Source organism: Pygoscelis adeliae, unplaced genomic scaffold (assembly GCF_000699105.1).
Source record: "Pygoscelis adeliae isolate BGI_AS28 unplaced genomic scaffold, ASM69910v1 Scaffold429, whole genome shotgun sequence".
NCBI lineage: Eukaryota > Metazoa > Chordata > Aves > Sphenisciformes > Spheniscidae > Pygoscelis > Pygoscelis adeliae.
This window is the reverse complement of record NW_008825561.1, coordinates 475130-486739: the sequence shown is the minus strand read 5'-3', so window position 1 is coordinate 486739 and position 11610 is coordinate 475130. Positions and strand designations below refer to the sequence as shown.

Below are 11610 nucleotides of genomic sequence, written 5' to 3'. Positions count from 1 at the left end.
AGTGACTTATGGTTTGCCTTTGATCTACTGTAACACCCAGATCTCTGCAGTATGGCTTTCAAGCTAGTACTTCCCCCATTTCATTTCTGCCTTTGATTTCTCCTGCTTAAACCTAGTATTTTACATTTCTTCTTTGAAGATGTTTCAAAACAGAATGCAATTTGCCAAGATAGTTTTGAATCGTATCTCTTTCACACAAAGGACATGCTAGTTGCCATCTTGATAACCCCTGCAAATCAAAGAGCTCTCTCATTTCTATAAGCCAAGTAAAAAAAATAAAATATTTAATAACAATAGACCCAGCGCAGACTCCTGTAAGATTCCCACTTGGTATACCTTCCAGCTGACAAGAGCCACTGGTAATTACTCCTGCAGTGTTTTCCTCACTCAAGTGGGGACCATATGTCCCAGATTGCCTATTAGGATGTCAAGTGACACAGCAACAAAAGCCTGACTAAGGACAGGAAAACCCCACCAGGAGAGCCACTGTGCTGCCATAAAAGGAAATTATGTTTGCTCAATGTTATTTGTTCTTTCCAGGTCTCCATTCGTTGTTAATTATCACCATGTTATCTATTTAGAAAAAGATTGGTTTGGTACTAACTCCACCATTTCTAGAAATTGAAGTTAAGTCGACAAGTCTATAATCTGCTAGGAGCCCCCCCCTCTTGCAACATCATACTATTTCCTAGTGCAGTAGTCTTTGATTCAAAACATGCTGCTGCCGACTCAGAAGGAATTCAGCACTTAACAGAAACAACTTTCCTCCTAAAGAATTTCAGCAGTGTATCAGATTGACAACAATCTTCCTATACTGAACTAAGTAATATACTCTGACACCATGGTGAAAATTAATATTTGGCTTATGTAACATAGGGAGAACACTGGGCTCCTGAATCCCAGTATGGAAAGCCACAGACTAACAAGCCAGATATATGCAGAACTTGAGGGAAAACAACATAAATACAAGAGAGTCACAAAAAAATCTTGTGATTAACTAATTCAAAACACAATAAAATACGGCTTTTCTGTAAGTCAGACAGAGATATTGCTATCTTTTTACCCAGGAATATTTTAAAGCCATCTCAAATCACCATTACTGTGTTTTTTCTTCAATTAAATGTATACTATGTTCTATTTAGAGATGGACCTTCACCAAAACACTCAATCTGCATATTCATTATAGGCCAGATATACAATAGCAAGCAATTTGTGCCTTTTTAAGACAGCCATCCAAAAAAGACCGGTCTGAAGATAACCCAGCAGATTCAAATTCAAAATCGAGACTTTTTTAGACCCATCTGTATTTTTTTGTTACATACCGTTGTATTTTAGCTACATACCACCAGTGTATCACTAAAAATCAGACAACCTCAGAATTCAAACCCAAATCCACAGTTAGCAAAAAAACATCTTTTATTTAAGAAAGTCAAACCAAACACTTGGATATAAACGCATCCCAGGAGATTTGAATTCCAGATCCAGGTCAGTTTAGGCCCATCTCTTCTACTGCATTTATGCATCATTCATGGATTCACAGCACTGAAGTTAAGCGTACTGGAAGGGTTCAAGGGCCTGCTTACCATGTTGACCATGTTGTAGCAAGGGAACTAGATCCAGCAGTGTCACCAGTGTCACGTAAAGTCCTTGATAGTCCAAAGATGGGTAGTCTGATAACTGAGCATCACGACTTTGCTGGCCACGTTCAGATGGAGCATCTCGCAGGACGCTGTAAAGGAGGGAGCGAGTAACAGTAGGGTTGATGGAACTGACCTGTGGTCTTAGAGATGGGGTGAGTGGGAATGGCACAGGAAAAAGACACATGGTCATGGGCACTGTCAAATTGGAGGCATCTTGATTCTCCTTCTTCCCTGTGCGGGACAAAATGCTGTTGGGGGGACAAAGAAAAAAAAGAGACAACAAAGACACAAAGAACAGCACATTACATTGAAATGACACTATAAAACAAATAATAAAACACCAGATACATCCCACATAAGATGCAATCGCTACCGAAACCAGTGCGTCTACAAATCTAGCAACCATTCACTTTCATGCTTCAAGATAAGAGAATTAAAAATTGCCATCTAGGAAAATTTCATTGCATCTCATGTGTTATCTGGTTCATAAGGAGCAAAAATATAAAAATGCATGTTTCAGTGCCCTACCCATGTTTCACAGTTAAGAAAAATTCTGAGAATTAAGTGTTTGCTATGGAAAAATAGCTGTGTCAAAACAGGGTGGTATTTTGCTCTAAGATTTTGAGAGATTTATCCCCTCACCCACACCCACCTGCCACCCCTCACCCCCCCCCCCGCCCCCCCTCAAATCTTTTGAACCAACTGACTGAAAACATGCAAAATATAGGTGTGGCACTTGCAGAAACATGTTTTAGCAAAGAATAAACATGTGTGTTTGTTAAGATAGTCTTAAAAATCACATGTTTATTGCATTAAAATAATGTCTGTATGTATTTTATGATACTGCTTCATGACCACTCACTCAGTATCATTTGAGATAATGAAGTTTAAACAGGCACATGGATTTAGAAATAATATAATATTTCTAAAATGTTAACTAAACTACATTTGGAAAAGTTATAAAATAATACATAGTAGATGGTCTTTAGCATATGTTTGTGAGCTAATGATAATGGTTGTTTATGTGTGTTTTTAATTTTGCCCATGTTTAAGGAGGAAACATTTTATTTTATGAATACAAACACTCCTTGGGTAAATCGTTACCTTCAAAAAATCTAACGGCTAAGCAAGCAGACCAACTATGTAACTGCAGATCAGACAGTATGTTACCATACATTCCTACTGTTACTTACGTTATTATTCAACAAAACTCACTATAAACTAAAGGAGAGATAATTTCAAAAAATAAAAAGGATTTAGTGGGAATCAAAATAGAGGCTATACGTCAACCAGCTTGTTATGTCGTTTTAAGAATGTTGTAAACATGGTTGTAAACATGTTAATGTAATTAAAAAAAAAAACAACCACTATTTTAAATAGAAATAAATTGTCACTTAAGCAGTGTTATATCTTAGTTATCAGGCAATTATAGGGTTAGTTCATGATCTTCATATGTGCCTATAAAATATAATACACCTTTTAAATATATTAAACCACACACAATGCTTTTTTTTTTTAAAGCACGTTTTGCACCTCTCAGTGGTTGGGATTTCCAAAAGCAGTTGCTGTTGGTTTAACTCTGTTCCCAAAGTCAGTGTTAAAACTTATAAAAGACAAGTCAGTGGCATTAAAATTTCCACTGACTAATGAAGAGCAGAGTTATGTGAAGAGGGAGCACTTCTGGAAACCTCTGTCCTCTTTAACAGTACAGAAATCCCTGTCGTATAATCACCTTAGCCCAGATACATCTTACCCCACAAGTCAATTCAACGGTTTACACAAATAAGCTAAACTCTTGCTAAGGTGCTTATAAGAGAAGGTGTCACTCATTTGCTATATATATAAAACACTTTTACAAGTACAGTTCTATGCCAAGTGGCTACTATCACATCACACTTGTAGTCAGAGATGACAGACATAGTCTGTTTTAAGAAACTACATGCTTTTTTTTTTTTCTTTTTCATTGTGCCTTACATATTTGGCAGATTATTTTGGTTTCTGTTACCCAATGTCCAGTACAAGAAATGTGGTGACTGTCATGACAGTGTTTATGAAATCGTATCAGAAAATTGCCTAAGATCTAGTATGACTTTAAAAACAAGTGATCAGTGATGATTCCTTTTAATTTGCTTGATGTTCATTTGCCGTAATTGCAGCTCATGTTTAGAGATACGAAGGTACTAAATTATATTCCTTCCCTGTCTATCAACAGTTGATGCCAATTACCCATCCCTTTACTTGCCAACACTTCAAGCGCACTTATTTCCAGAAAGGATATTACTGTATTAATTAATCCTTGCTTTGGAAAGCGTAAGTCAGTGATGGAGAGCTTACACTATAGGCTTCCCTTCCTTTTAACACAGACCTACGGCCCATCTATGGATTAGAGGCCAAAGCACACCATCTTGTATCTTGATCAGGGTATCCTTCTGTTCACTTCGGGAACAGCAATGAGACCGTATCTAAATTCCAGCTGCAACCATGCCAAATTTAGAAAGAAAAACCCAAACAAACAAAACTTTCAGATCCTGGCTTTTGTCTGACCCATATGTCTTGAAAGAAATAAACAGAAGAGTGAAAACTGAAACTCTAGGAAGTCCCCTAAGACCAAGATACAATGATTGCAGTTTTCTCCTGTTTCTGTTCAAAGCAAGTCCTGAGAACTTGGAGTGTCTGCATATCATAACTCCATACTGAACTTGCTCCGTGACAAGTGACAAAGCTACCAGGGCTTGTTTCAAGATTTGTACATCTTTGCTGCAAATCTATCCCAAAATTACTGCCTTCCAGGAAAGATTTCCTAAAATGCTTACAAGAGAATTGCATCTTGCCAAGGCAGGAAAACAAGCTTGACCATTAATTAGCCACTGGGCATTTAGAACTATTCCTTATGAAAACTTTTTACTTAGAAATACATATGGAGAATTTTCTCCAAGAAAATGTGAAAGAATGAACTGTTCTGCAAGATGTTTATTAAGTCTTAGATCATTCCTCAAATGAGGGAGAAAACACTGAAAATGAGCAGGGCATGAAACAAATTCATGCTATAATGTAAAGAAATGCTTTTGCCCAAAGAGAAAATTAAGGAGGAACTAAATGAATCAATGTGCTATGCATTGTGTACGGTGATTTTATGTGATGTTTGTTCATAGAAATAAGGAATTTAGTTTTTTCAGCCATTCCACATCTGTTCCCCCACCCCTGAGCTTGTGATTTATTGAAGCTACGTACAGAGCAAAGGAGCAAATTAATCCCTTGTGCAATCCAGCTATAGCTAGTAGAATAACACCAGATACGAATGTGATCCAAAACAGTGGGCATGCCCCACTGAAAAGAACACAGTCAACGTGTCCATAATATGGAAAGGTAAAAAGTATGATAAACTGTAAAAGCTACACCTGTAAAACCCAATCATCATATGGAATTTCTCTGACTAATCACTATTCCTCCATTATTCCTTTGACTACATATGTTCATCAAGAAACGTTTATCCTAAAAAATTCAGCTGCAGAGAGAGTACACATCAAACTGGGAAATATTTTTAAAAGTTATTCTAAAATAATAGATGATCACAAGCAAACTATTCTGAAGACCAGATCCAAAATCTCCAGAAATCAATGGGCATTTTTGCTACTGTTTGATCAGTATTCTCTTAGCAGCCCAAATTCATTGCATATGCCCTGTCTCAAGCTAGAAAGATTATTCTCCACCATGTACTTCTATCATTGATGTTAAACCTTGCACAATGGAGTCTCAGTGTAGGAGGCAGAAAGAAGACTCAGCATGCAAAATATTCAAAGAAATTTCTGAACACGCTCTTCAGAAAGGTTCTTAACCAGTCTGTTTAGTTTTAGGATAAATCTTGCAGAGATCTGCACACAGTGGGTGGGAGTTTCCTTCTTTCCATCTGCCACACTAAATACAGGGTGTGTTTTGTTTTGCTTTTTTATCCAGCTTCTTTCTTAGTATCAGCAAGTGTATAAACTTATACTGGTTCAACCATAGCACTCAGGCTTTGACCCACAGTTCAAATTCCCCAGTTACAGGGATTTAGAAAGTGGATTTGACCTTGCTGAGTATCAGAACTCAGTCCAGTTAAATTTCAATCCAAGTTCTGGCTTCAATTTCTGGTGCCCTATTAGCTCTGAGACTCATCAGATCCCAAAACATGAAGGACAAAGCCATTTGTGTAGACCTGCATATCAGATATGAGTATCACTTCTGCCCCATGAGGTTCAGCATTATCAACAAGAGGATTTTGGTTCAGTCCCATTCTGAACATGAAATTAAGAAATGGCAATTGCTGCCCTGAGTTCTTATCTGCTCTCATAGTTGGTAAGTATAAAGCTTTTTCAGTAAGCCCAGAAACATAACTGCTCACGGAGTGTGAAGAATTTGTCACACAGGACATGTCAGCTGTACTGCTTAGAACGATGAAGACAACCGGGTGGTATAAAGACACTTTCTTTATGCAGCAGACTCTAAATCCATCCTGTCTTAATGGACTTCTGCCCAAAAAGAAACGGATCTCATTATAGCACTTGGTAGTTACAGCTAAGAGAGAAAATGTTCAGAATCAAGTCCAACTTTCTTGCTTTAACAGCTTAAAGGTCCACAGCATTTAAGCAGAGGCTGTTTTGTCATACAGAACCTTACTTAAATGTCATTTAAGTGTGTGTGTCGTGCAAATAATCCATCAAAACAGCCTGACATGGGAACAGAGCCACATTTCAGAGGTATCTTCAGTGACTCTGAACATTTTTTTCCCACTGCTGCAATATAATGAGGTAAAATTTAATTTTTTCATCTTAAAAAAAACACCCTACTGGTTGCCATAAGTTTCTTCAACACTCTAAATGATGAGGGGAAAAAAATTTCACAGTGATTAAACAATTCTACTCTTGAAATTTTCAAAACAGGAGGTTTTAAAAGTTTGCAGTGAACAGGTGTTCCACTGATAATGAGTATTTCCGTCTATGTATCTTTCCTTCTAATAAAGAAGGTCAAGAATTTTGATACATCCCATGCACTTTAAATGAATGTTAGAATGAACTACTGTCATTCTTTCAAGTTCAAATTCTCGCCTCTTAACTTGATTACATCATAGGGGTATGTGTACAAATATATGGGTTAATTGTATTTTGTTAATGTTTCCTCATGAAATAAGGCAAACAGCTATATTTCCAAACTAGCTTCTGACAGCAGGGACAATCTTCCCAGGTATAAATCAGGAAGCTATGCATAGAAATGTAGCTTTAACTGTATTTTCCTGGATGTGAAAACTAGTGCCAGCCAAAACCCGGGCAGACAAAAATCACCTCTTCACTGCCAAAAAGCCATTTTAAAAACAGTTTGAAAATATGAATCCACTAGGTAGCACTATGGAATATATGTCATTCCTAATTAAGTCTCACAATTTTTCATATCTTTTTATCAAGACAAGAGGTAGTATTTCCTATTCAAAATGTATTTTGTAATCATATGGTATTTTGTACTATATATTATTACTAAATATTGGACTAAATCAAAACCCCGGTCAGAACAATCCTGACCTGTTGTTGCCATCCAAATCCAGATCTGTATACAAACTTTGTGTCTACTTGTATTGTTGTAAGGGACTGAACCAGAACCCAAACCTGACAGCCAGCTGAACTATGGCACAGTAAGAACCTAGTTCTGCTCGTCTGGCTCATTGCTCTAGGATCCTGAAGCACCAGGACTGTCAAGGAGGTCACGAGCATACACATTTAAAACTCTATAGGTCACAAACTCCTTTCTTGACAAGTTCAGCATGTTTGTGCATTCAGCTAAGTCTTAGGAGGGCCAAGCAAATGTGTAATCAACCAAGTTTATTTTAGAATCAGCCACTCAATAAGCAGCTCAACTGGGCAAATTGGGCAACAGCCACTGAAGAGATTAATTCATACCGTTCCTTTCTTAAATTATGCTCTGACTCTTTTTGGCTGAGCATTGACCTATTAAATCTTGCAACCAATTCAAAGTCAATCAATACCCCTACAATTCTTTAGCTCTTTTTTCTTCAAGAGCATTAGCTAAAACTTACCTCAATAACGTCTGAGAAAAGTATTTCAGAGTATTTGCAATGTCAGTTCCAGAGGGCACAGGGTAAATGTTGTGGAGAACCCGGTTGTGGTATTCCTGAAGGTACCGGATTTTGGAAGCAACTACATAAAAGACAAAAAACAAACACAAAAACTTTCATTTAGGTTTTTTGCAGACTTTGACAGAATCACATCTGTTCCTACCATTTCTGATTCTTTTTTTTATTTAAGAACTAAACTGTAAAAAACAGAAAAGTCTCTACATTCCTCCTATTTTGACTGAATAAATTGAACACTCTAGTGCAAGAGTGCCAAGGGAAAGGCACAGAACTGAATGCCTGCATCTGTATTAGACTAACTTAATGCTAGCAAATTTTTAAAATAAATAAATAAACAAAACAAACAAAAAACCAAACAAAAAGTGCACCACCTCCGTGTCTCCAAGGATCCCAAGATTAATTTATAATGAATGAGTCATTGGATCACAGGAGGTTCATATGAGACGGATAAATATTTCTACAGCCAAAGCAGAGATACAAACTAAGACAGAGAGAGATTACGTGATTTATTTTGGGCCATACATTTACTTTATGCAGTGAACTAAAGATATGAAGAGATATGTGCTGTTTATTTAAGTGTCTTAGGAAGTCTGATTAAGCAGGTGAGGGGATTTCAAAGAGCAGTAGGAGCTCTACACCTTTACTGAAACCATTTTTGTTTGTTTGTTTTAGAAATAATAGTGGGTTTATTTTCCAATAGAGATCCTTGTTCAATATTGGAAAAAAGTGATTGCCCACCATAGCTGCAATGCCTTACATATTGCCTATATGGCACAAGACAGTCTCATGCAGAGACACCCGAGCACATTCTCAATTCTTTTTTGCTCTGCTCAGACTAATCAACCCTGCTGAGAAACAGAGTGCACTGGCTGTGGCAGAGGGCTGCACCAGCTCAACTGCACTTCCAGCTAGACTGCTCAGCAGTTGTTCATAGCATCACTCTGTGCAGACACAGCCTCAGTGAAAGCAGGGCTGGCTGGGAACTCTTAATCATGTTAAAAGTGCACCAAGACTGTGTAATAGGCAGTTAAAAGTGAAGATGCTTCTGAATGACTTCAGCCCTTGAGCATATGGATTATGACAGTCTTTCACTACACCAAGATACACCTTGTTCCCCCACAGGGCTCCTTCAGTGTGAAAGATAAATTGTGCTTCCTAAACGAGCAATTAGTCAATACTTTTTGTTTTATTCTTATTGTCAAATGGCATTTATTAAAGAACTAATACCTTTAAGTCCTCCGCTGAACAGAAGGGCACTAACTTCCTGAGAGACATCCCTATGCCTCTTGCTCCTGCTGTATCTGAACAGTTCATGAGCATTCGAATTTTTTTCTATATCATTGATAAATTGAATGAGAAGGAGTGACATTGTATCCATATTACAGAAAGAGACTGAAGGACAGACACCAAGAGCAAAGTGTCTGCAACTGCTGTTGGAGGCTCAGCTTGAGATACTGAGAGCCATTTTGCCAGAATAGATAGCAGTATGTACTGGACTTTCACGTCCAGTAAAAAAGCATCTGTGAGTGCTCAGTCACACAACAAATGAGGTCTGACAATTTCAAGTCAGTTATCCGTAAAATGAGGAACACTCAAATAATCATCAAGCAAAGAACACTGTTTGTTTGAACTGCATGACAAGAAACCCAGTCTTCCAGCACTCAACTGCCCTCATCGTAATCATCCTTTCTCCCGTTTCCTGCTGTACTGACTGTACCCTCCCAATTTCTGTAGCAAGTGAAGCTTCTACAGACAAAAGTCTCCCTCACGATATTACCCTGCTTCATCACAGGGAGAAAGCCCATCATATGACTGAATAGGGCTGGGATCTATGGGAAAACAGCAAGTAGAAAGGCAATTAGGGACACTGTCATAATGCTTATGCATAGTTCATTACTTTTGCATATGCAACTTTGTATTTCCTCACTTTTAAGTATTTTACTTCACAAATTTATTTTAACGTGACGTTAATAGATAATTAAAATCAATCACTACTTTTCTTCCCCCCAAACAACTGAAAACAGCAGTTTTGTCACGTGGACTCAGATTGCCTCAGTATAGCTAGGAGCAAGACCAGAGCCTTTCAGGCCACCGCATAGGCCTGTGGCACATGAACTGTGCTCTGCAGTAGGTTATCCTTGTCTCTGTGAGATCAGCCATAACTAGCTTCCTACAAACCCCCAAAACCACTGAGGTAGTAATATTTGGTCATGATGTGTTTCACGCCAGGTTACAGAAGTTTATTTTAGCAGTCTAAGACCTGTTTTCCCCTCCTCGTCCCACACCTCATTCTTTCTGCCCACTATCTCAGTTTCAGTCCCAGATTTACAGGTCAGTTTACCAGAGTATTTAAAAAGATAGACACTTTTTTTTTTTTCTTTTTTTTTTTACTGTCATGAAGACCCCTATAAAGACTAATCTAGATTAGGTTAGATTAAGAAAGGAATTACCTCATACATATATTTTGTGACACTACTTTCTCTTGCCAGGGAAAAAAAAAAAAAAAAAGAGTATGAAGCCAGGCATGTTTGCAAAGAAAACAGACCACATTTCACAGTACCCGACAAGGAACAATTCACAGCAAGATACACAGTTTACTGTGGCTGCCATGGTTTGCTGTCAGATATCTGTAAGTGAACTAGATTAACAAAATGCCAAAGGTGATGTCAGAATTCAGGTCTAGGTGTATTTCAGAGAACTGTCTGCCTCTCTACAGCTACTTACTTTCAATAAAGGGTATAGGATATCTAGAATCACCTTTTTTTTTTAATAAAGAAGTAAATCTATTTATTTCTATTAATCAGCATTGTCACGCAACTGTATCAGGCAAAATACCAAAAGAGAAAACTTATTTATAAAGCCTAAATATTAACATTAGCTTCAGGCTAAAGGTTTTAACATCACCTCTCAGTTCTGTTTCCCAGAACACTGGCAATTTCAGCACAGCCTCCCAGAACACAAAGAACGTTCTGCAGAAAAGCCCCAGAGCAAAATTTTGCCAGCTTTCAAGATACAGAAACGTGTGAATGACCCAATTTTCTGAGTTTCTGAGCACCCAGAGGTACACTTCAAAAAGTGATGTCACTCTGTGGAAGTACTTAGCCATTGTCATAGGGTCATCACATTAAAAAAAAAAATTAAAAAAGGAAAGAAAAAGTTATTCCACAGTGTTTTGCTGGGTATCTCTCTAGGATCTGCACACACCTAACTAAACTCCCTAGCCCCCTTGTAAGCATTGACTGAATCAAGAGCAAAACCATTAGGAGTCTTTAAAGATGGTCTTGGTTGCTCCGCTGTCCTGGAGAAGAACAGAGTGAGCATCAGGCATTCCCAGGACATTACTTACCACAACTAAACACCAGTTACTGCTATTTAAGGTGAAAAAGAACTAAGTTTCTCTCAATACAATAGAACACCTCAGGCATGCCGTGATGAGTCAAATGACAAAGTCACCATCAATACCACTGGTACGAGATACAAGATGCATGTGGTCACAAAAAAGGGAGGCTTCTTGAGATGATTTCCCAGATTGCCACCATTTTACCTGTTGTTCATACAACCTGCCAAAGAGCTGTGGGGTGGCCACAGATTCATGTTTAGACCAGCACCTCTTCTGTTCTGATCAGTCTGTTTCCTCATTCGTAGTGTTTTGCTGCTGTTCTTGGTAAATTGAGATTCATTATGACTTGTGACTTGACTCCTTCCCAAGACATTCTGGTTCTTGCCTGTCAGTCAATGAGGGCAGAAGCAACAACAATTGGGGTTTGAAGGTTTGCCTGATAGTGACATATGCACATCAATATAATCCTTGTCGGAGTCCATCACCATTTGTCAAAAATCGCAGGTGAG

General features: G+C 38.0%; 1 protein-coding gene across 1 annotated transcript; it reads right to left on the bottom strand.

Moving 5' to 3' along the window:
• Positions 1 to 1398: 1398 nt before the first annotated feature.
• On the bottom strand, positions 1399 to 9973 carry LOC103923945 (protein unc-79 homolog). The gene is made up of 3 exons (XM_009332384.1): positions 9940 to 9973; positions 7705 to 7825; positions 1399 to 1888 (listed from the first exon to the last, which is right to left on the bottom strand). Exons 1-3 carry the CDS (start codon positions 9971 to 9973, stop codon positions 1549 to 1551), a joined length of 495 nt encoding a protein of 164 aa, XP_009330659.1. The 3' UTR covers positions 1399 to 1548.
• Between the last annotated feature and the right edge of the window lie 1637 nt (positions 9974 to 11610).

Excerpts from the sequence above, each read along its gene's own strand:
- LOC103923945 (XM_009332384.1), bottom strand. The coding sequence starts at position 9,973 with ATGACCAAATATTACTACCTCAGTGGTTTTGGGG. Across the intron at positions 7,826-9,939 it reads CTACCTCAGTGGTTTTGGGG|TTGCTTCCAAAATCCGGTAC; the intron begins GTTTGTAGGAAG and ends TCTTTTATGTAG. Across the intron at positions 1,889-7,704 it reads TTTTCTCAGACGTTATTGAG|CATTTTGTCCCGCACAGGGA; the intron begins GTAAGTTTTAGC and ends TCCCCCCAACAG.